This window comes from Lygodium microphyllum, chromosome 1 (genome assembly GCF_053477565.2).
Source record: "Lygodium microphyllum isolate KBCC chromosome 1, Lygodium_microphyllum_v1.1.10, whole genome shotgun sequence".
Classification (NCBI taxonomy): Eukaryota; Viridiplantae; Streptophyta; class Polypodiopsida; order Schizaeales; family Lygodiaceae; genus Lygodium; species Lygodium microphyllum.
The window spans coordinates 158,397,584-158,422,676 of NC_141135.1; the positions used below are offsets into that span (position 1 = coordinate 158,397,584).

Below are 25,093 nucleotides of genomic sequence, written 5' to 3' on the forward strand. Positions count from 1 at the left end.
ACTTTGAATCAAAAGAAGAATCTCCATCAAGAGGCTCTGGCTCCGAAGGAACTGTCTCTCCCCTGGATCTCCAAGGAAGGGGTGATCCTTAGCCCCCTCTGTGGGCCGGAACTTCCACGAACCGCACATCTCGGCTCGTGTAGACATTCCACTTAACGAGATCAAACAAACGATAACCTTGGGACTAGGAGCTATAGCCAACAAAAAACTGTCGTCGGAAAGCCGCCTCGAACTTATCACGCTGCGTCTTTGGAATGTGCATATAAGCGTCACACCCAAAGATCCTGAAATAAGAGACATCAGGCTTAGTCCCAAAGTAAGCCTCAAAAGGTGTCATTCTGTCAACGGCTGAACTGGGAGATCGATTGAGGATGTGAACTGCGGTAGCCACTACCTCGGCCCATAGAAACTAAGGTGTCTGTCAGTGCTCCATCATGGTGCACGCCATCTCGATCACACTTCAGTTCTTCTGCTCCAAAATGCCATTCTCTTGGGGAGTGTTGGTGTTAGCAAACTCCTGATGAATGCCCCTATCCGCACAAAAACGAGCAAACTCATTAGACATAAATTCACCTCCCTTGTCTAAACGCAAGGTCTTCAATAGCCGGCTAGAACGGTTCTCTTCAAAGAGAAGCCAATCCTTGAAGTGAGAGAAAGCCTCCAACTTCAAAGTCAAGAAATAGACCCAAGCAATCCTACTATAGTTATCTACAATCAACATGAAGTACAAGCTCCCTTTCAAGGACTCGATCCTCATCGGACCACAAAGATCTGTAGATACAAGCTCCATGGGTGAAGTAGACCGCATAGAAGCTTTGTTGGGAATCACATTCCGATGCAGTTTTCCACAAATGCAGGAGACACATGGCTGATGGCTCACCACTATGTCCGGCAATCCTCGGAAAAACGACCCTCACGACGCCTTCCAAAGGCACTCGTAGTTCAAGTGGACAAACCGAGCATGCCATAGCTCGGATTGTGTCTGAGAAGTAAGAGCTGAAGAAGACTTCAATTTGTAGATGCCATTCTCCTCATACCGTGCAGAGAGAACCTTCCTCGATCCACAATCAAGGACTCGAATAGTATCACTGTCAAACTCCACCAAGAGACCAAGAGCACAAATCCTATGGACAAAAGTAAATAACACCCCAAACCTGGCATATGCAACCACTTCTATCTGGAATAAGTTGCATCTCACCCCGCGCAGCAATAGATATAGAAGAGATGTCTCCAATGAGAATCTACCCACGCGAAGGTCGCAAATGGACAACACCAACAGAAGGAGTCATGTGCCGAGAGGCACCATTGTCCACGATCCACTCACGAGCCTTGGAAGCTACCATCGCAACATCAAAAGTCTTCGATGGAGTTCTCAATGATTGCTAAGTGTAGAAAAGCAGTTGATGAGGGTGCAGCCACCGCTCCAGAATCCTTCGAGTCCTTCTTCTTGGTGTCCTTCTTGTCTTTGTCGGGGCAATCATTCTCCCAATGACTGGTCTTTCCACAAACATGGCAAGTCGATTCCTTCTCCTTGTCCTTCTTGGATTTGTTGTCCTCCTTCTTCTTCTTTTGGTCCTTCCCCTTCTTTTAAGAGGCTTGACCAACCAAAGCCTCCAATTTGAAAGCATTCTGTCCCTTCACGTGTTCCTCCTGGTCCAAGACCATAGGAACCAACTCTTCCCATTGAAGAGTCGACTCTCGCCCTGAAGCAATAAGAGTGGAATAAAAAGTACCGAATCGTGGCGACAACTAGGATAGTAAAGTGATCGCCATGTCTTCAGAGGAAATACGCTTCCCTGCATTTTGAACCTACATCTGAAGCTATCGAAGCTTGTTGATGTGTTGCCGAAGAGAAGAAGACTTATTCACGGACAAGGTCTGCATCTGCACCTCCAAAGAAACCCTCTTCATCAAGGTCATCCGGTTGTACATCTGATCGAGCTCCAACCACATCTCTCAAGCCACCGTCAAGTGCTCGATGTAAGCTATCACAGCTGTAGTGCCAGACAGAAACAGAAAAGATCGAATCCTAGCATTCAGTTTGTCCCAATGAGACTGGGCCTTGGTCAACTCCGCACGAGCATTGGAAGAGAGTTTGGAATCATCCCTCACCGAGGGCCTGTTAATCTCCTCCATCACCAATCCCGCCAAATCATAAGACTCCAAAATGGCCAACATCATCACCCGCCAGATCCAGTAATTGTCACCATCAAGCTTTTGATCCGATGGAAGAGCCAGTAAGACAGGCACCTTCCTGTCCATGATTGCCTTGAACCCCAAATCAGTCTCTGTAGACATATTAACCTGCAATACCTGCACAAACACGAAATCAGCCCCCTCTAACTGTGAAAGCGCAACCTTCTAGAGCCGGTCCCTCCGTTGCCCAAACCTCCCCAACCGATTAGACTCCTTTCCCGTACGCCCATACTCGCTTCAGCCTTGATCTGATGCGCAGCCCTCCCGCTCGCCCTCGAATCTTGGAAACACAGCCTTCTATCGCGCTGAAATCTCCTCTTCTGACAGGTTCAACCCCCAGTCAGTCCATCTTCACCGCTCTGATACCATGTCAGAGTGCAGCAATGCGGAAGTGTAGGACAAAGACAGAGAGAGAGAGAGAGAGAGAGAGAGAGAGAGAGAAAAGGAGAGTGTAAACGCAAAAAATCTGCAGTGTAGTATGCTGTATAAGAGTGCAGAAATATACACGGGGGTAGAGGAAATATATGCGTATGTCTCCGACTTCATGATCTTGATCTCCGTCAACCCGAGCACAGTCTGTCTCAACCAACAGATCTCAAGATCAGAATCTGAAATGAATAACTACTAGAGTGTGCCACAAACTAGCTATAAATAGCCAAAAGAAAAGGCATAAAAATGACCAAATGCAGCCGACTGTAATAAAATAATGCCCAAATAACTGTCGGACTGCATGCTGCCACATGGGAAATGACTGTCTAGCAGTTTAATGGTACTTAACATTGATCTGATAGTCAAAAATGGCACAAGGACACTCAAGAGATGAACTTGCCTAACTAATTTAATTACTTGTTGATTAGATTATTATTGTAGGCACAAAAATAATTATTTAATTACTTTTTAATTTTTTTTATTTTGAAAATTAATTTAATGGGTTAGATAATGCTGCAAATTCAATTTGGAAGGCTACCACTTGAAAAAACTTGCCTATGCAAGTTTGGGAAAGCTGAATTGGGCTAAAGGGAGAAAGAAATCTCCTTTTTGCATTTTGAAGCTGTTGGGAAGAGAGATTGGGCCGCTGCTACCTACTTTTGGGACCATTTCTCGGTCATTGGAGACCATTTTGGTAAAGGCCATTACATATTCTTTACCAAGGGAAGCAAGTGATCGCAGCTGATGCACTTTCTCCTGAAGATTACAACCTTTGATGCTCCCATTGCTCTCAATGAATCCATTTGGGACTTGAAAATTGGGTCAATAGCTAAATTTCACTAAATTTTCGCAACAAATCTCAAAATTTTCTCTCTCTACAGCATTCTCTCTCTTTCTCCAACCATTCCCCACTTTTTTCCAAGTTTTACAACAATCCAACCATTGGAGGTGGACATTTTGGATGAATCTCTGTTGTAAATCCTAATTTACAGCAAAAAGTAGGGTTTAGCAACTGCCTCAAGAAGCATGCCAAACATTGAAGACTCCAAGGTCTGAATTATTCAGGCTGAAGGTGGTTTTCAACTGAAATCAAGTGGAGGACTGGCCGACCATAAAATTTGGGACATTTCCACTCTTCTCAAACTAAGTGAAGGCCAATTGATTGCCTGAATCAAGGGGCAAATCAGATTGAAGACTTGCTGGTCACTTTGGACAGCAAGGGGAGCTTGGATTGCAAAGGGGATCAGGGGAACCCCACTGTAAATCAACTTCTACTTCAATAAAGCTAAAGAAATAACAAAAGGGGCACCAATTTTGGGGCCCACCATGTGTCCATTGTCCAAAGATTAGTAGGTAAATTTTTATCTTCGGTTATGCACTAAATTCTTAGTGCTGTAGTTAAGTTGTAATCAAGGAATTACCACCCATCCACTGAAGGAAGGCTGGTTTCAAAATCCAGATCTATAAATAAGAGGCTGCCCTTCCACTTAGCACATCTCATTAATTTCAGGTCCTCCATCAACTAGCACCCACTTCTCCACTGCTATCTACACCTCCCCCTGGCCGATACCTCAGTTTGTTGTAGAGACCAGCCCTTCGACAACACCTGGCAATCAGCCTACAGCCATCAAGGCCTTGCATTTGCAGCTAGCAGCAGCTTCCAGCCTGTCCAAACTATCAGCTAGTCATCGCCATCAGATTTGAGCCTCTAGAGACTTGTGTTTGCTATAGCCAGCACTTTCCCCGCCTGCATTTGATTATGCGAATCTAATTGTATCCACCCATCAAATCTATATGGCTGAACTTTGCTGATTCTTGTAAATGGTCAAATATGTCATCAATACTCAAAATGGGAAATCGGTTCTTGATGGTGTTCTTATCGAGTGCACAATAATTAATACACATGTGCCAAGATCCATCCTTTTTTTGGACTAAGTACCAATGAGGAAAAAGGAAATGAATTGGGCTGACACAACCCCTTTTCCAACATCTCATTAACTTGGATCATTCTCTCTTCTTGTTGGGCTGCACCAACCAAATAGGGAGGCCTATATTGTGGTGTACTACCAAGCACTAATTCTATAGCATGATCCTAAGGCCTCTCATTTGGTAGTTCTCTAATCAAGAACTCCAAAAAACGATGCTTCAACTCAATAAGGAAATATGTCCACTCTTTACAAATATTCAAAATACTAACATTAGAGTGGACCATCGTTACTAAAATATTTTGCAAAAACCAAGTACACAAAAAGATTCTTCCTTATTGATGCAATAGCCGAAGTAAAAACAACAAAGGCAAATTTACCCTGTAGCTTTACATCCAATACATGGGTCCTCCCTCCTTGTCAACAATCTTCCTATCGCAAGCATCCACCCTTGCATGAGCTTTGTGACACCAAGGCATTCCCAACAATACATCACAAACCTCAAGTAGTATGATGTAATAATCAGGTGTGTCCGCATAACTCTGAATATGAGGTCCTAGCTTCCTAATGACGGTTGTAACATGCTTTGCATGGCCTAGACACACTAAACCAGCCTCTTATCATAGACCCATCTTTTCACCACATATACCCAACTACATGTCAATTTGTAGAAATAAAAACTACATGAGCTCTAGGGTCAAGGAAGACCAAAGCAATCTAATCTCTATTGTCATGAGAACATGTATTTTTAAAATCTCACTTAACATGTGGATTAATTTTTAACCACATGGTTGAGTACATGTTGCACATGTGAGGTGTAACTGGGGTTAAAGAAAATTTACAAGCCCACAACACAAGGAAATCACGAGATATCAAAGGCAAAAGTTGTTGTAAGTTATGCCGCACATGCATTTGGTGGTATCTGGTGCTAGTTGTTGGCCTAGGTCATTCATTTGGCCATAAGTGTTAGTTGGTGACACTAGAGAAGTGTTTAATAGTACCTAACACCAATCTGATGGTCAAAGATAGCACAGAGACACTTGTGACTTGGGAATGGAAGTTGCCTAGCCAATTTAATTATTGGCCAGTCAGATTATTGTTCACAGCACTAAAATAATTATTAGCTTAATTTTCAGTATATAAAGACTAAAAATCAATATTTAATTATGGATAATGCTAGAAAAACCATTTGGAAAGGTTGCCACTTGTCAAAAATGCCCATGCAAAACTGAAAAATGTCTATAAAGGCTAGAGAGAGACATTTGAGTGGATTCAACTTGCAAGAGAGAGGGAAGAGATGTTGTTGGTCTGTTTTGCAGTCATTGGAGGACCTTCTGAGGCAGCCACGAGCAGGAGAAAACCAATCAACAGCAGGCGATAGCATCTACAGGCTGTTGAGATAGTACAACAGCAGTAAATGACTGATTTTCTTCAATTCTTTGCATCTACAAGCTGTTGAGACAAAGCAGCAACAGTAAATTACAAATTTTCTTCAGTTCTTCGCAAAGAAAGTCTAAATTTTCTCTCTTGTCAATATTCTCTCTCATCTCCCAATCTTTCTACAGGCTTGCTCCAAAGATTACTGAAATGAGAGCTCACGCTCATCCGCCAAGACCCACGGACCGCTTATTACTTCAAGCATTTCAAGCGAGCACAAATGGCTACCTCTCACCTAGTTGACACGCCTTCAATCCTACGAGGGTGTAGTGAGCTTACCTTGATGCCCCGAATGAGTAGCCTCCTCCCTCGAGCATACCAATAGCTCCACAATTCGAGATGTGAGCTCAAATAACCTCAAGCATCCACCTCCAAGCTCCATCCTCCATAGCCGTGCACAAGACAAGAGAAGAGAAGAGAGGAGATGGTGGAGAGCTTCTTCTCCAAGATCCCTCGCCCTCACTCCCTCACACTCTCATACTCCCTCTCTCAAGCGCACACAAGCAAGCAAGAAGGAAAGAAAAAGAGAATAAGAAGAGACCACTTTTACCACACACCAAAGAATGAGCTTCTCATTCACTTTTTGAGTTTATATACAAGCCCTAAACCCCTTGGACACCCATCCCCTTTTTTGCATAACCGAGCATCTTGCCAAGGTCCTCTTTCCCTATTCCCTTCTAGTTGCTTTATCCCTTCACCTATAACCATTTAGACGTTACAATTTGCACAGGAGGGAGCCTGGTGCTCTTTTACAAAATTTTAGTGGTGCCCTCGCAATTTAAGATGCGCCTTTGTCTTCGACTTGTCCTTTGAGGTCGCCCTTGCGCCCTTGCGCTTTTGGCATTTCTTCTCTTATTCCTTTTCCTGGCTGCCTTTCTACGCATTATTCCATAATTACACCATTCAGATCACCAGAGGCTGAGAAATTTCAGATTCCTCTACTGTAAACCCTAATCTACATCAAAAATTAGAATTTAGCAACAATCTCGAAAAGCGTGCCAAAAATTGGAAGCTCCAAGACTTGGATTCAAAAGGGTTGTAGCTGTTTTTAGTCAAATTCAAGTGGAAGGACCAACAAATCAATGAATTTGGAGCATTTTCCATCTCCATCAAAGCGAGTGAAGGCCAATTGATTGCCTAAATCAAGGGGCAAATCAGATTGAAGACTTACTAGTCACTTTGGACAGCAAGAAAGTTGAAATACCAAAAGCGATTGGGAGAATCTCATTGTACATCAACTTCTTCTTCAATTAAGTTTAATTAAATACTAAAAGGGACGCCAGTATTGGGGCCAACATGGTGTCCAATGTCCAAGATTATACGGTAAAGTGTGCATCTCAATTTTGTGAATTTGTTAATTACTATAAATAGTGCTTAATCAGGTTATTTACCACCCTATCCGAGAAGAAAGGCCGGTTTCACCTACCCTTTCCCCACGCATGGCATCTCATCCTCTCTAATGCCTAGATGGGCTACCATGCTTTTGGAAATAAAACTTGCTCATCCTCCATATCAAATGAGATTAATGCATACTGATACCTAATTTTTCCCTATGCTCTTCATAACTCAATAGTATCATCATTGGGCTAATCAATAACAACATTCGGCACCAAACAACAGCTGTCATAGTTACCTTCGTACGATGTACAGATGGGTTTGTACTGTACGTACCCATATGGTACCATACAAACTCGTACGTGATTTTGGGCGCATTTTTTCCACCCATCCTGCGGACAAAAACCAATCATGTAACAAGATTGTGTCGCATATTTGCGAAGGCCCGGGGCAGTGTCTGGTTAAAAGGAACAAGTTATGGACTTGGGGCTCATTTGCACACTCTCTCAAGTCTCACTCTCCTCAAGGCTCATCCCCACCCTCATCTTCAAACATCAATCTCCCATTTCCTCCCTCTTCAAGCATCATCTCCTCTTTCCCTCTCCACTTCCCCCCATCCCCTCCCTCTTGAAGCATCATCTCCCCACCCTATCCCTCTTGGGTCTCTAAAGCCCTCACTCTCTCCTCTTTCTCCCATCCCTCTTCAAGCATCATCGTGATCACCGATCAGAGTAACGAGTCTCAACTCTCTTTTCTCCATCAGGCCTCGCCTTGACGCCTTGGCATCATGACATGCAAGAAGCATGAGGCCTTTAACTTGCATGCCATCCATGTGGAGAAGGACACAAAGAAGCCCAAATCCGAGCATTGGACATGCAAATATTGCAGAAAGTGCTACACAAGTGGTACAACCTAGCTTCTTCAACATCTTTCCAAAACAAGGGGGCAAGTTGTCGTGTGCAAGGTGATCCCTCTAACAAATTGCGGAGCCAATTCTCGCCAAGATGACATGGGGATCCACTAGAGAAGCCCATCGGCGACAATACCCACACCTCTGTCTACTTATGAGGAAGCCTCAAATATAGGCATATCTTAAACTAGTGCGGGTGAGGCCTCCACCATTGGTGGTGTAAACTCCACATCCACTTCCAGCTTCAGAATTGGTAAAAGGCAAAGATTTGAGGCTCGTGCGGCACCAGAGAGGCAATCCCCTCTCTCTCAAGCTCCCGATCACATGCTTGGATCGGTTTCCTTTCTTAGAGAAAGGCAACGACAAGCGAACATTGAGATTGCACGCACGGTGATCGAGTGCAATCTTGCATTCAATATCCTAAAGCATAAGCAATGGAGAAAGATGGTGAGAACCATCACCAATGTGGGCCCATATGAAGGATGGAGCAGTGTAACATGCAATGACATGAAGACGAAGAAGATTGATGAAAAGAAGAGAATTGATAAAGCCCTTGATACTATTCCGGCCACATGGACAAAATATGATTGCTCCATTCTCACCGACGGATGGAGAGACCATACGAAACAGGGCATCATCAACTGCCACATCCAGCAAGCTATCATTATTGCTTTCATTATCATAATTTTTAATTCATGTCCCCCCAAAGCTTTCCTTATCATAATTTTGATTTTGTGCCATGTATGATGTGGTTGTAGGTGGACCCCTCATCCAATTATCAATGCATGGGCCGTTTGCTGGAGGCCGAGTTTCCTTCCATAGTGTGGACTCCATGTGCAAGTCATTGTTTGGACGTGCTCATGGAGGACATTGGGAAGCTCAAATGGGTGAAGAGGGCGGTGCATAAGGCTACATCAATTGTTACCTTCTACACAGTGAAGATAAAGGTACTTGCAATGTATCACGAGCACAGCATGCTTGAATTGAAAATCCTTCTTCAACTCGCTTTGCTTAAGCCTTATATGTGGTCACTGGTTGCTATTGGAGTGTGTTGAAATATCAGAGTAGAAGTATGAGAGTGTGCACAAGAGGGAGAGAGAGAGCTCATGTGCACAAGAGGGAGATCAAGTACAAGAAGATCTTGCTTAGTGAGTTGTTCACAAGTACAACTAGTACACTCTCCTCTACAATGAGAGTGACCTTTAGGCAATTTATATAGCCTCTGGAAAAGTTAGGGTTAGGGTTTCCCCCTGCTACATAGGGTTCACATGCCTATCTTTCAACACCCCCCCTCAATGCCAGAGTGGCATTGGACTACAAGGCATGTTTAAAAATCCCCCCTTAAACAAAATGGGATGCCTTTATAAATCAAGCTACAAGAGTACTTATAAGTAGAGGATTTAGAAAAGTCTATCTTCAAATGTTTTGGAGACAAAGTTGGCCTCCAATTCTTTGGGTACTTCAAGAGTGGTAGGATTTTACTAGTAAGATGCCATGTCTTCTTACACTTGTTACACTTCATTTTGTTGGGATATTTTTTCCAACAATTACTGACAAGCTGTCCCTTCTTATTGCAAAAGTAGCATTCGGCGAAGACAGTATGCACCAGGACTTGCTCATGGGTTGTTGAAGTAGATACTTGACTCCTCTTCTCCTCATCTAAGCAGGACTAGATGGTGCTTTTCAAAGTTGGATTAGGGATATTGACAAGGGTAGTTACAAGGGTTGGAAAATTTTCTTTACATGTAGCCTTCAGAAGCATGGCAATGGCATCTTCATCATGAATTGGTGCCTGAATGGAGGCCAACTGTGCCATGAGCCCCTTCATATGTGAAATATACTTACCTAGGTCTTCTTCTTGTTTATACTCCAAGCTTAAAAATTCGATGTTTAGAAAAATCTTGGAGTTCTCTCCTATAGCACCATAGAGCTTTTCAAGCTCATCCCATTTCTCCTTAGCAATGGAGAGTTGGTCAATATGATGCCATGAATCCCTTCATATGTGAAATAAACTTACCTAGGTCTTCTTCTTGTTTATACTCCAAGCTAAAAAATTCAATCTTCAGAAAAATCTTGGAGTTCTCTCCTATAGCACCATAGAGCTTTTCAAGCTCATCCCATTTCTCCTTGGCAATGGAGAGTTGGTCAATATGATGAATTAGGGATTCATCCAGATGAAGCATGATGATGGCTTGAGCTCTTTCATCATCTTCTACATCAAGTGGATTTGATGGATCGATAACCTTGGTCCCTTTTATGAAGGGCAGTAGCCCCGTTCCATCATTTTATATTTCACCAGGACTTGTCAGGGATAGAAATCTTTTCCATTAAACTTACGGATTTGAGGCCTAACATCTGCATAAGTCATGGCCATAATAGGAAGGTCTTACCAATTGCCCTAGGCAATGGCAATGTCTAGTCCTTTACAAATGGCCAATTACGAACCAACTGACAGAAATGATAGCCTTACAAATGATAATCAACTTTAAAACTGTAAGGATGAAAAAGGTTGGAAATCATGCATATGTAGTACCTCAAGGTAAAAATTTTGGCAATCCTTTCCTTCGGACAACCCTTGATTTAGGTTTTATTGTCTTCCTGAGCTTCAATGAGATGAACTTTGATTGGACCTCTGACTCCTCCCCACCTTGTGATTTAGTGGATGAATATTTGGTTGTGCATAGTCGATCAATAACTTCGACAGAGTCCGAGGAGATTTCAATTGCATCCATGTTCATTTTTTATCATAAGGTAGTAGCAACAAATGTCACTAAATACCTTTTCAATGCTAAAAAGCACTCATCTCAAGATTAAGACCACTTGAGATGTTTAGGTTTTTACCTTGTCAAGCTTAGTGAAATACTTGACTGAGGATGCAATGTTGAGAGTTGGCTTCTCGATGAGCTTATGATGTCTCCTGAGTGTTGGAGTTGCATAGAGATTAGAAACACACTTCATAGCATATGCTTCAGTTATTTGAATCACTGTTAATGATTCCCATATTGAAAAAAGTGAAAATAGGAAACCTCGAAGCTTCCTGGCTATGGCTGCCAGGAAACCCACAGCTAGGGTTTTGATCACAGCAGACAGTAGGAGAGAAATTAGATCAAACCCTCTTAGAGGGAGATGGCCCACTAGGGGGGCTAAGAAACCCCTATGGTAGCCGGAGTGATTGCACCCACAGCAAGCCGCGTCGAGGACCTGAACTGGCGTCAGCGAGATCTGTGCCAAATTTACGATTTCTGGTAGTGGCGTCGTCCTAGCTACCCAATCTCTGCATTTGAAGTGCCGTGCTGGAGTGCCCTGAGCTGGGGGTGAAGTCTCCTGAAGAAATCAAGAGCTAATATTGCCTCCTTTGCACACACCAACTCCTCCAAGGTCAGGGGGTCAAGTTGGCTATGGTGAAGAAGAAGATAAATGAGAAGGCAAAAGATTTCCTTGTGCACTTAGGTTAGGATATGGCTGAAGGAAGCTTATTGGATCAGAGTTGGCTCTGATACCATGTTGAAATATCAAAGTGGAAGCATGAGAGTGTGCACAAGAGGGAGAGAGAGAGCTCAAGTACAAGAAGAAGATCTTGCATAGTGAGTTGTTCACAAGTACAACTAGTACACTCTCCTCTATAGTGAGAGTGACCTTTAGGCAATTTATATAGCCTCTGGAGAAGTTAGGGTTAGGGTTTCCCCCCGCTCCCCTGTCCTCCACTTCATTTACGCCTAGCTACCCTTATCCACCCTTGTATACATAGGGTTCACATGCCTATCTTTCAACCGAGTGCCTTTATGAGGTCTGGTCCGCTCTACAAACGATGGTGTCCACTTTATGGAATGAGTGGAATGAGCATGAGACACAGACGAGGCAAAAGCCATGCAATCCTTGTGTCTCAATGACCAGTTTTGGAAGAGAGTCAATGGGATCGTGATTCCCATGACTTCCTTTTACAGGATATTATGTATGAGTGATTGCGAGGGGTCCACCATGGACCTTCTCATTCACTTCTTTAGAGCAGCATTGATAAAGGCATGAGCTTGCATAGTGATCACAAAGTCAACGTGCACACATCATTGGCATATCAGAGAAGAGATGGGCATGGATGCATAAGCCCATCCATGGATTTGCAGCACTATTACATCCGGCCTACAAGTCTCAAGCGGTCATGGGTGATAGACAACTACGTTTTGACCAGCTTGCATATCTCGCTCATGGGATCCCCGCGGATGACCACAACACACTTCTAGAGAAGCTTGGATAATATGCAAATCAGAGAGTGAATGTGGCTTTTGCCTCTCCCAATTGTTGGAAAAGAGAGTCACTTGTAAAGCCTTTCTTCTAGTGGCAAAATTTTGGACATACACTGCAAACTCTTCAACCCTTGGCCATGAGAGTCCCTGCTTAAGATTGCTCTTCGAGTGCATGTGAGAGAAATTAGAGTGCATATTCTCTCATTCACATGAAGATTCGCAATCGGCTTAGCACACGACACTTAGAGCAACCAGTCTATTCCCGTACTAACTTGCCCATGATGAGCATGGATAGTCTAAAGCAAGTAAACACTTATCCTTTTGGTTAAGTCAAGTTTAAATTTGTTGTTTTCAATTTTACACAAGTTAACAATTTAGTATTTATAATCTTATGTCAAGTTATGTGCATTGTGTAGATGAATGTTAATACATTTAAGTTGATGGGAGACACTCTTTCAAGTGTACACCAAGAGGTTGATGCAGAGGAGTAGATCTTTGTGAAGCTCTATAGAGAGCTCATAGTAGCAGACACTCGTGACACTCACAATCAGCATACTCGTGAGCAAGGAGTTCAAGTTTGAGTGGCAGCACTTGCTAGCAGGGACATGGTCATTCGATGCCCTCCAAGATTGACAAGGGATAGTTCAAGCGGATTGTTGACATGTGTGAGGCGAGGCTCTAGTAGCTCTTATCCCATGCTTGATGATGACATTCCCCCCCTTGCCTACACCTACATAGCCATTGCCTATGGAGCCATCGTTTGATGATAACCTCATCAATGAGGATGAATATGAGTGTCTCATCATCTAATGGCGAGGGGTCACCTTAAGACTCTTGATGAGCTCTCTGATGATGATTATGATATATAATGTATCATTGATGATTGTGTCCAAATTGGTAGATTCCACTCTTGACTTGAGTCCGTCATGGCTCGTCTGACTCCCAACTCCTATGACAATTGTATGATGTATCATGTATGATCATTGATCGCATTTTGTAATGGCATTGCTATAGCCTATTTTCACTTTATTTTCAGCCTAATTTTCAGATCTGCCCCTTTCTCAGCCCTTAAAAACTTATTTTTCAGCTTCTTGTCCATGCCTTGGAAGCCCGAGTCTTTCCCATGCAACAAAGCATCAATTATATTCGTTGTTTCCATGAGCTGAGACATGCTAGATACGATGGATTTTATGCAAAAATCCATTGCTCATTTAGGCAGACCACATATATACGTTTCCACTTGCTCATGAAGAGAAACTAGACAATAAAAAGTCACTGGCAGCAAAGCATCCGAAAACTATTATACTGTTCAAAATTCTTGCATTGCATTGCATCTAACTTATTCCAAACTATCATAAAGTTCACCTTGAATGTACTAGTCAACCAATTTGAAGCAAACATTTGCTTTTATTGTACCCACGTTGATGGTGCTCTACCTTGCATCAAGAGCATGGACCACCATTGCAATGCAGTCCCCTTCATGAAAGGGGTTGCATTTCAAATCTTTGAGGATCCAATGATGTTGCCTCCCAAAGGCTACATCAAATTGCTAAATAGAAGTTAAAGTTTTCAACCTATCTTGTGCCTGACTGAAGGCATGTAACTTCAACACTTACACACCCTTATCATAGTCCTTTGCTACCCCCCTGGGAGTCAAGTTATCATACACTCGCTGCTACAAAAAGGATGCATTTGCTGTACTTACATCATGACCAGCACCATATGAAGCATTTGCATGCCAAGCACTCATTCTTTGAGCCCCATAAGCAACAGGGAGAGCAAATGCATTACTATTCATGCCACTTTGAGCCCCATGCCCCCAAGTATCATGCCAATGCTACCATACATAGGGCTATGCATATTACCAACCATACCCGAATAGATTAGGCCTTGCACACCATGCATTGGTTGTTGCACACCATAAGGAGTTGCACCATACATTCCCATATGCAATCCTTGATCCACCATAACATGAAAAATAGTGCCTCCATCAGTATCCAAAATATCCCATACTTGCATGCACACCCATCTTTCCAAAACCCATTGGATTTTTACTATCAAGATGGTTTCACATTTGCATGTCCAATCCCACTAGTACCATTTGCTTTTGCTCATCACCAATCTTTGATCCATCTTTAGGCTGCGGTGGTGGTCCTTTGGGAGCTTCCTACTTCCCAAATGTCTTTGAAGACAACATCTTTTTATTGCCCTCGTTGTCCTTTTTGAGAGAATTCAAAAATCTCTCAAATTGAGGATGTTTGGCCAATTGAAAAAAGATGTCACCTGCAGCCTTCAACCGAGCCTTAAACTGGTCATCATATTCTTCACCTCCTTGCTAGTCATTAGCATCTTTAGACCTAGAAGGACCCGCTTCTCAACAACCACATTCTCTCCTTGTTGTCCATGCTATAAGCCTATTCCAAGACTAGGCATTGCATTTTCCTCTTCATTATGTGCGTTTTCAGAATGAGATGCATCATCACTAGATCTGATTACTCTAGAAAGACATTCTTACTGTAAATGCTCGGTTGAACACAATTTCAGCTCTAAAGGAAAGCTTCTGACCTTCAATCACGTACCTTGGACCCACCAAGTCAAGGAAAATAATGGTGTCTCGACAATGGAACCATGAAACCAATCTTCCTTCTCAGAGAGAGTAGTCATGAACTGATCAATCAACAATTACAGCAAGCATAATATTCACATAAACAAAAAAGGCAAATTTTACGACTTAATCTTGGACAATGGACACCTTGTTGGCCCCAGTACTTGCACTCCTTGCAGTATTTCTCTATCTTTTATTGCAAATAGATGGAGTACATTGAGATTCTTCAATCTCCTCTACTCTCAAGGTGCCTCTTGCTATCATAAATGACCAGCAAGCCTTCAAACCAATTTGACCCTTGGTTTGCTTCGAGGATGACCTTCTAAAATGCCTAGCCATACCTGCCATAACTCAAACTCACATGTGCTATCTAGACTGCTAACACTCTCTCAAATCATGGGTGATTTGATACAATATAACGATACAATGATAAAGTCCAACCATAGTCGATACAACAAAAAATCACCAAACTAGAACCATGGATACCCAAGCAATGAGTGATCAAGCGACCATCAAGGTGCCTCGGAGACAGCCTAATGTCGATATCGATCGTACCAACTCCTGAAAAATAGAGAGGAGTCATAACAAATCTCTATCTATCAACAATGTCTTGCAATACCATACAAGACCATCATGTCATAAATGCCTCTAAACGTACGTCAACATGGATTCCTTGCCTTTGGCCAAGACCGCCAAAGTGTCCCCTCATCTGAGCTGGACAGACTAGGAGTCAATCCCGCTCTCTGTCAAGTAACAACCATCATGAAATTAAAAGCCAATCACAACTCCAAGATTTGAACCTGCCACACTTCAATCGATGCATCAAGAATGTCCCTCTCTAGAGCCTGTGTACCTATATATCTATATAGATGAGACTCACTTGCCCATCTCACCATCCTCACACTCCCTCTCTGACGCTAGAGAGTCGTGAGGAATGACCCCATCACCTATACTAGAAACAGAGAGGGGTTGCCAAGCCCTTACCATGATTTGAAGAAGATAATCCCTTCCGTGCCTTGGCCTTGGCCTTGTCTAGAGAATACGAATCGAAACTTAAGAAGAGGATGACTCAGCGAAAGAGTTCGAATCCTACTTTTTCTTCTTCTCCTGCTTCTTCCTTGAAGCCACTAACTCTTTGCAATCCTTGCGCAAATGGCCCTGCTTACCACAGTGATAACACTAGACCTTCAACTTTTTCCTGTCACCCATCTCTGAAGCTATAAAGACCTCACTGGAACCAATGGATTGTGATGGAAGCCTTCCTTGTAAACACAAAAACATCTCATCCTCAAGCAACATCGAGGACATCTGTAGAAAACTAATGGGTGTTGATGACATCTCACCCCACAAAGCATTGGCTACTCCATCAAACTCCAAAGGGAGCTTGTAGAGCACAGTCCCCACAAGATGAGTCTCTAGAAGGGTGGATTGCATGTCTCGAAGTCGGTCCTATACCTGTGTGACACAAAGTAAGAAAGACTCAATTGTATACTTCGACTCAAACTTCATCTTCTGGAGCCGTCCATGAAAAGTGACGGCACACATAGGCAAAGAAGCCTCGTACAACATCTAAAGCTTCACCCAAATTGCAAGAAGTCCAACAGGCGGTGTCTTCCAAAATAACTTCTTTAGAGATGCAGCAAAGAAGGGCAGACTATGCACCGGCATCATCAATATCCCATGTAAGCACAGCTTCTTCATAGTTGTCCTTGTCAAAATCAGCTAGATCATAACTGCTTCTACACAAACCAAGCTTTCTAACAAAACTCCACATTAGGTAATCAAGGTCGTGTAATTTGTCATTAGGAGTACAGTAGGGGGGAGCCATCTAGAGAGGATAGGAAGAGAAAATAAAGGAACGAAGAGGAGAAGAGAGAGAGAGAGTACAACCAAAGCAAGAGCACAAGCTATATGGCAAAGTTCATACACTATGGTCAAAGCGAAAATACGAACCAAACACAGCAAAAATCAGCCTAAAACATTGTTGCCCAATCTTGCACAAGCTCGAGTAGCAAAAACACAAAGACTGAAATCAAAATGCAGTCAATAACTACAATAAACGCGGTCATCCTACAGAAAAACAGATTGCTTTGCCTGTTGTCCCCAAAACACAGATGGCAAACTGCAAAATGCAGAGAAAAAGAGCAAAAACCAGGCTGAAAAGTAACGGAAGATGGTCACCCAAGGTGGAAATCATCATAACAATCAAGAACAGGTCCAATCAGCAGCAGGAAAGCCAAAACGTAGACCTGAAACAGTAGAAAACAACAGCACGAACCATGATCTTGAAATCAGATACTATGTCACAGATGCTGTAATAAACTGCTGAACACAGGGACAGGAGAAAAACACAGAAGATCACTACAAAGAAGAGAACTCCGAAGAATGCTCGGAAAATGGAATCCCTATACCAAACATGAGAATGACACATACAACAATGAGTCATTGGCTCATAGGCACTGGCACCGGCTCCCTCTCCACCGATGCTATAGATGATGATGTGGCTGAATGAGGAGGGAGCCCAACATAGATAGGAGAAGACAATGCCAAAAAGGAGCAGGTTGACCAGCATAAAATGCCCCAAATAAGGATCATAAATGCCCCAATAAAATCCCTAAAACGCCTAGACATGCCTAGCATAACTCCGACTCACGCATGAGCTGTCTAGACTACTAACACCTATCCCCTCTATCCACATTATCCTTCTTATAGCACTAGCACTCCTATTGCTTCAGCCAGGAATGCCTTCATGGATAAGACTTGTTTTAACAGGCCGAATTTCACCACTTGGCCAAACTTCATGCAACAAGTACTTGAATCTCAAGGAATTTGGGACCTAGCAGCTGGTATTGAGCCTATGTTGAACCCTCGACTAGCTCACCCTAAGCACATCCATCAATGGAGAGCTTGCAATGCCACAACCAATATTGAGCTTATGCAGGTGTTGCTTTCTGAGTTCCACTCTCAATTACAGCATTTCCCTCTCGCATTTGAGCATTGGAATCATCTCATTGACCGCTATGCTGCGCAAGATCGCACTCAACATATCAATCTCAAATTTGAGCTTCAAGATGGCTGAATATTAGCGATTACTCGAAGTCATATGATGATCAGGTTACATTCTTTTTGAACAAGCTTCCTGAAAATTACTTCCACTTCATCCAACACATCATGTCATTGCCCTAATTGCGAACCTTCTATGAGTTCAAATGTCAGCTCTTGTGTTATGCAAGGTTGCATGATCAAGTCCACAAGAAGTCCTTCCCACATTCTTATTCAAAGAGGGGTTTGGTTGCCTCTTCTTCACAAGGGAGAACCACAGTGGCAAGAGCTCTCAAGATACAAAGGCAACCCAAAACAAGACTAGTGCCCCTTCCTCCAACAGAAACAAAGTAACAAAACCCATCTAGCAACAACTCCCTAACACAATGCCAAATATCGAACGATGTGGATGAGGAGTGGCATACCAAGGCCCACGATCTTCCTCCTAAGAAACCTCAATAAACAATTGCAACTACCTCCACTCATGCTAAACAATCCAATGGGGCTATGCCTCCTCCTGTTCCCCCATCTTCTCCTTCTATCCCAATGGCCACTCAACATGTGGCACATAGACAACCTCACCAACTTATATCTTTTAGTATGCTTGGAGGATTAGCTGATTGGTCTTCTTACTCCTCCCCCATTGCACTCTTTGCACATTCCTAGGTCATCCTCTTCACCTCCGTCTAGGATCATTTCTCCACCTCATCAAGTATTGTTGGAAGGATACATGCATAGGCCGGAAAAGACACAGAATTTTTGACAAGAGAGTCAAGATTCAAGAAAGAGGAGAAAAAAAAGAGAAGAACACACTTCTTATCTATAATCGCACTTCAATGAAAAACCCTCAACCTTTGTAGACCCAACCCTTGAAATACCCAAGATTACAAAACCCTAAATACTTGAAGAGCGTCTGCTCAAAACCCTAATATAACATAAGTAGAAGTGCTCTTCTTTCACCCCTCTCATCAATATTTTCAGTTCTCAAATCCCAAGACCCTACTTACATTTGCATATCTTGTTCATCATCATTTAAGTAGCTCAAGTGATAAGCATGCAAGTAGCTTGAAAAGCATCTAGCATACTTAATTGTCAGGCACACCTCCTTGCAAATCTAAACTTCCTCTCATTAATAGCAGGCCATGTTCATGTTCTTGATGCATGTGGTCCTCTTTTGTGCTTGTTTGACCTTCATCAAACTTAGAACCTTTATGTCAAAAGCCCTTCCATTTTCTTCTTGTTGCCAGCTAATGCAAATGCCGTACGCATAGACACCTTTAAGCATACACACATAAACAATCTTCCCTAGTTGGAGCCCCACTTCACAGTACATGCATGTCTACACCACCAAGCGACCCCTATCAATTACTAAAGTATTTCTTCAAAATGACAACTAACTTAATCTAGTGCAATCCTCCACCATAAAACATACAAACAGCAACTCAATCCACACACACAATGCTCCATCAATGCCCCTTTCCACCATCATTAGCAACACAAGCCCCAAACCAAAACTACGTTGCAACATCAACACAATCCAAATCTACCAATGTAGGTATTGGCAGCCATCTTCTTCACGATCAGCAACACTTACTACAGTACGTCCTCATCATCCTACATATGGTCGCACAACTCTAATGTAGATCGATCTAAAGATGCCACCTTTCAATTGTAACCATCTCCCACTCCACACTTCACCACCTCATCCCTACAATTGGCTTTCTGCTACGAAGCTGCACTCCCTCTCAATACAACCCAAGATCATGAAAGCAACTTGCATATGTTGGCCACAATGATGCCACCCTATTAGTCAAAACAGGTCACTTTCTAACCAACATAGGTATACGACAGCATTGCAATCAACATATTCATGGACACAATCCACCAACACAATTTTCAGCACCCTCATCATTTCGACATCATGTCCTAAAAGCTTCAATGCAAATTGGCATGAAGATGTGACTACCTTCATCATCGATCCTAACATTGTTAGCCATCCATGATCAGAAGCTCATCATCTTGTCATGATGATCACCAACCAACCTCCATATCCCCCAATTAGCCTTCCAAGCTAACATTAGCCTTCACTTCCCAAAAAACCTACACTCCTCATTGTCCCAAAGGATAAGAACTTTAGGATTTGCTCCTTTAGGTTTTACACATAAGCACTTTTCCCACTTTGTGAAGATCTTAGTTCTTTATCCCAACATTATTCATGAATCCCTATTTTGCTGGTGCTGGTTTGGTTGGGGTTTTGTTGCTTTGGAGAATATTACTACTAACCTCTATTTTGCAAAATTTAGTCTCTCTTCCAGGGTTTTGTATTTCAGTGTAGGGCTGATATACAAGTTCACATCGGTCCTTCCTAGGCTAGAGACATGAAATGCACACTATTCCTTTCGTGGTTTCATCTTCTTAGGAGATTTGCTCTTCTACCAACATGAAGGCTTCCCCTCTCGAGTTTGATCATGCAGTCTCTCTCATCATGCTATCATGGTGGTGTCTTTAACATTGCTCTTCTAGTTAAGTTGCTTCATCATGTTAGCCAACCTATTTTAGGGTAGACAATTTGTCATCTCTTGGTTGTGAGCTCTTGTCAGAGTCTAATAGAGGCAGGGGAGCTCTAGCATATCAATGTGCATTTCTTCAATGTTGGGCACATTTCTTGTGTGTTTCCTATGTTTGTCGATTGGTATTCATCCCTTGCCAGTGTCTGCCTACCTCTAGATTGCCTAGGAGGCCATGTCATCATTTTTCCTATTTTTCTATGCAATCAAATTGCATCTACTGCAATCGCATGCCATTTTAGGCAAGTCGGCCAGATTTGGGGACCATTATGGCAAGTCGGCCAATTTTAGGGATTTGCAACTATATATAGCTAACCCTCCTCACTTGGCAGATATTCTTCTGCAAGTTGCTAATTTGCATACTCCATCTCCAACATACTCCTCCACCTCTAGTGCTACTGTTATCATCATCATTCTCAGCCTGATCTAGTGCCCTTACTAACGCCTTAAGCTATGTGCAAGGACTAATCAATCCGCACTATTGTATTCAGCATTTATTTTCAATCAATGTAGATTCTTCCTTCTTCGTGTTGTCTCTCTCTCTCTCTCTCTCTCTCTCTCTCTCTCTCTCTCTCTCTCTCTCTCTCTCTCTCTCTCTGTGTGTTTGTATTCTTCCATTACACACTCTCACATGGTATCATCGCCAAACAAGAGGACGTAGAGTTGTGTGGAGCTGAGGAGACCATCCCAAATTGCTGACACCCCCTTCTAGTTCAATACTTTATTGAAATTGAAACGCAACCTTCCTCCAACTAGTAACAATCTTCTGATTAACATTTTGCTGAGGAAGCAATCAAACTTCATCAGGCCACAAGTTTTCATCATTGTTTTGTTAAAAAGGCAGCAGTATCTAGCAAGGCAACAAGTGATCTCCCCAAGCCGGATTGTCTACATCAACTTTGTATCAAATTTGTAGTTGTTTTCCATGTTCAACAAGCTATCTACACAAACACAAGTTTCTAGGTATTTTTTACAAATCATAGAAGATGTCTTATTACCACTTTGCAAGCTTAGATGATTAAAAGGATGAGATCTCTCATTATTTCTCTGAAAGGAGAGATTATCGCACTAGTTCTCGCAAAGACTAAGAAAAACAAAGGTCACCAAGTCAAGTTGTATGGTAGCCTTCTACTCCCCCCTCCTCCATGTTTCGCACAAGACACGTCACCATGGTCTTAAGATACCTCCTATAGGATCCTCAGTGTCAATGCCCATACTTCCTCCTTTGCCCAAAGATTATCGCACTAGTTCTCGCAAAGACTAAGAAAAACAAAGGTCACCAAGTCAAGTTGTATGGTAGCCTTCTACTCCCCCCTCCTCCATGTTTCGCACAAGACACGTCACCATGGTCTTAAGATACCTCCTATAGGATCCTCAGTGTCAATGCCCATACTTCCTCCTTTGCCCAAAGAGAACCCCTTGGATTGTTCCGACTATTCGTAGTGGTCATATAAGGTGGAGTGTATTGGGAGTTTGTTTCCCATCCAATATCTCGTTCGCCCCTGTAGTCTTGGTAAGCCATTGGGCAGCCAACGTGCATCCTTTGCCCAATGCCCTAGTTGCTTTGGGATGGAACACTTTGGAATAAAAGAAAAGAAAATTTGGGCTTCGGCTAGTAAAGTCCCTTTTCTGGTTCCACTTTAGGCCTAAGACATGGTGTTGAGTTGAAAGTACATTACTTCATTAAAACAACTGCAAAACATGATTATTTAATGAATCAAACCTGTTTATAAGAAATGTGTTCCTAAAGAGTCAAGACACAAACCCTAATTGGGAGCACCCAAACTTTCTAAAATGGCATGTTGTCCTTCATCCAACCACAATCTCGTTTTCGCACCTTGCAAGTGCCTTATCTCAGCTGTCCACAACAGATATCTCAGCCAAGCTGATGTCCATCACTATCTACTTGGTAGCTGATTTCCAGCCCTCCTAGGTATTAGCGACTGCTGTTCGCTGCCTTCCGGCCTTTGTGTGCAGCAGGCGACCTGATCTCCACTGCTGATTGCTGTGTTTGTACCTACCAGCCTAACACCAGCCTGTCGACATCATCAGCGGGCTGCATTTACTACTGTACAACCGGCAGCAACTTGCATCTTCACTGCCAAGTCAGCATTCTATTGCGTTTTGCTCTCCAATGTGCCACCCTGCCTGCCACATCATCACTCAAACCTGCGTTTTGTTGTTTCAGCCCCAATCTACCCATCTGTCTCACTAATCCGGCCATACTTGAGCTGCTTTTGCTGCTGTCAGTCACGCTGCGTTTCAGGATCCATCACAGTACAACACACTCTCCAACTCATACTCTCTACCCCAGTCCTCAAAACATGGAGTTTGGGGACCTATATTCATCACTGCATAGAGTGTTTATTGCATTGAGCATTGTATTCTATTCAGTGTTCATTCTACACTATCCACTGTGTTCATTGTCTCTACGTTACCCTAACCCTAACTGCTCTTCTTTATCAGTTTGTGCATTTGTCGTACAATTATCTTTGTGTTTTCTATGGTAGAGCATTTCTTTACAAACAACAACTCGTATAGACTATAGACAAGAAGGCGGCAACAATTGATGAGAGAGATAACAACAATGATGATGAGGGCAATGATGAAGGTGAAGATGGCAAAAAGGAGAGGTCAGAGAGTTGGCAATAAAGTGAGATGCATAGGGATAATACTGTTGATCACATTGATTCCCTTTCATAGAACTTTCTGAGCCACTTGTCCTACCAAACTTCTAAGTAGCTCATATAAAGTAATTCTTTAGAGTGACACGAAAAAATGATACAAATTCATGGCAAGGACGCTTAACAGAGCCAGTAAGATTTGGGGGCTCCAAAATTAAAAATCAAAGGACAGCAAAAAGATAAAATGTGAATATGTGACAATTTGTGAAATCTACATGCAAAAAAGAGCTGCTAGCGATGTAGCTTCTAGTGAAAGAAAGAAAAAAATTAAGTAGAAACCTAAAAGAGGCACACCGTGTGAGACATGACTAGAGGTAATATTTCCATGTGAAAGCCTATTAACTCTAACATCTATTCTATTTAACTTGTTTAATATTCTCTTTATCCAAAAAAATTGGACAAAACCAAGAACATAACTTCATTGGGAGTCTCTCACCAAATGCAAGAGAGCTTATATGGTAAGATACTTGTGTTCATGAAAGTTATGCTAATAAAACACCCATATCAATCTAATAAAATGTTATGCCATGTGGATATAGGTGTGAGCTATGATTTAATAATCATCTTTCAAAACCGTTGTTCACAAGACAGTTTTTGGAGCCAATACGAATACCTTCAAACTCGACAATTTGTGAGTTTTTTTCCGAGTGTTTGAAGGTTTTTTATCACATTAGATTTCTATATAGTCTTAACTTTAATCATTTACTTGACACTAAATCTTGTCTTTCGTGAAGAATGCGAACAGCCCTTCTATGATGTTATCACAATCACAATCAAAGAGTGGAAACCTTGCTTCTTCACATGTGCATTCCGTCTTGAAAAGAAGGAAGACAAGTTGACACTCGAATGTGCCAGGCTCTCAACTATCAGGCACATACGAGACTATGTAAAGTGCAGAGCTGCATAGCATAATACCTTGGCTGTGACAACCAGCCCAGGCTCAGGAACTGCTCCATGCTCCTTTTCTCTGGTGACCTCGATCACAGGTCTCTGAAGAAGACAGACGGCGGAAAAGGTTGGGGAACGGTTTTCTGCTGTTGAGTCCCACACAGATAAAAGCAAAGACAAGCCAACCAACCTGATCGGAGGAGTCCGGGGAAGGGTGCAGGGTCCGCTGCACGCCAACCACTGAGGCATAGAGCTTGTTCTGCCATGCGTAGGTTCCCTTCCCTGCGACATAGTCCGAAGCTCGCCCGATGAGCTCCCCAGGCGTTCTGTACACCTCCTCCTCCTCCTCCTGTTCAGCCATTGCTTCCTTGAATTATGTAGACACAGGAGAAATTCAAAATGGAATAACTCGCGGTGGTAATGTTTACAATAGCCGTTCGTGTATTGCATGAGAAGTATTCGTCTATAGATTCCCAAGCACGACTGCTAGTGAATGTTTCGGGAGCCTTGCCGGTAGGGTAGACGTACCACTATAATGCCATCTAAAATGACCAGCCAAATGCAAATGACTTCCGGTTGGCATGTGGATGCATGGGAGGCATCATCCACATGTCCTTGGTGTCCAACTTTGTGGTGCGCCCCATTGCCACATGGCAAGTGACACTTTAGAAGGCTTTATGAAAATTAGAAGGGGAAAAAAAGGAGTCGAAAGAGGGAAAGCATTGACATGTGTTCCTGCAGCCTACTCCGATTGGTCATTCAACCTTCGCATGCATGCATGTTAGGGAGTGGGGGACCTTGAGTGATGAAGCTTGCACAACCTCATGCAGATCA

The 25,093-nt window shown here is 42.7% G+C and overlaps 1 protein-coding gene across 5 annotated transcripts in view; it reads right to left on the reverse strand.

Annotated features, from left to right (window-relative positions):
- The window catches only part of LOC148041871 (Nucleic acid-binding, OB-fold-like protein), an 81,856-nt gene extending 57,074 nt beyond the window's left edge, over positions 1-24,782 (reverse strand). The window contains exons 1-2 of one of the 5 annotated variants that reach the window (XR_015691676.1): positions 24,450-24,780; positions 24,287-24,361 (exon numbers count right to left, since the gene is read on the reverse strand). Coding sequence is in view for 4 of the 5 variants with exons in the window: in XM_087683589.1 (XP_087539715.1) it covers positions 24,287-24,361; positions 24,450-24,620 (246 nt within the window). In the remaining variant the exon portion in view is untranslated. Of the gene's footprint in view, positions 1-24,286; positions 24,362-24,449 lie in introns of all 5 variants that reach the window. The other 4 variants (XM_087683589.1, XM_087683604.1, XM_087683596.1 and 1 more) reach the window with 4 other exon arrangements.
- Positions 24,783-25,093: the final 311 nt, after the last annotated feature.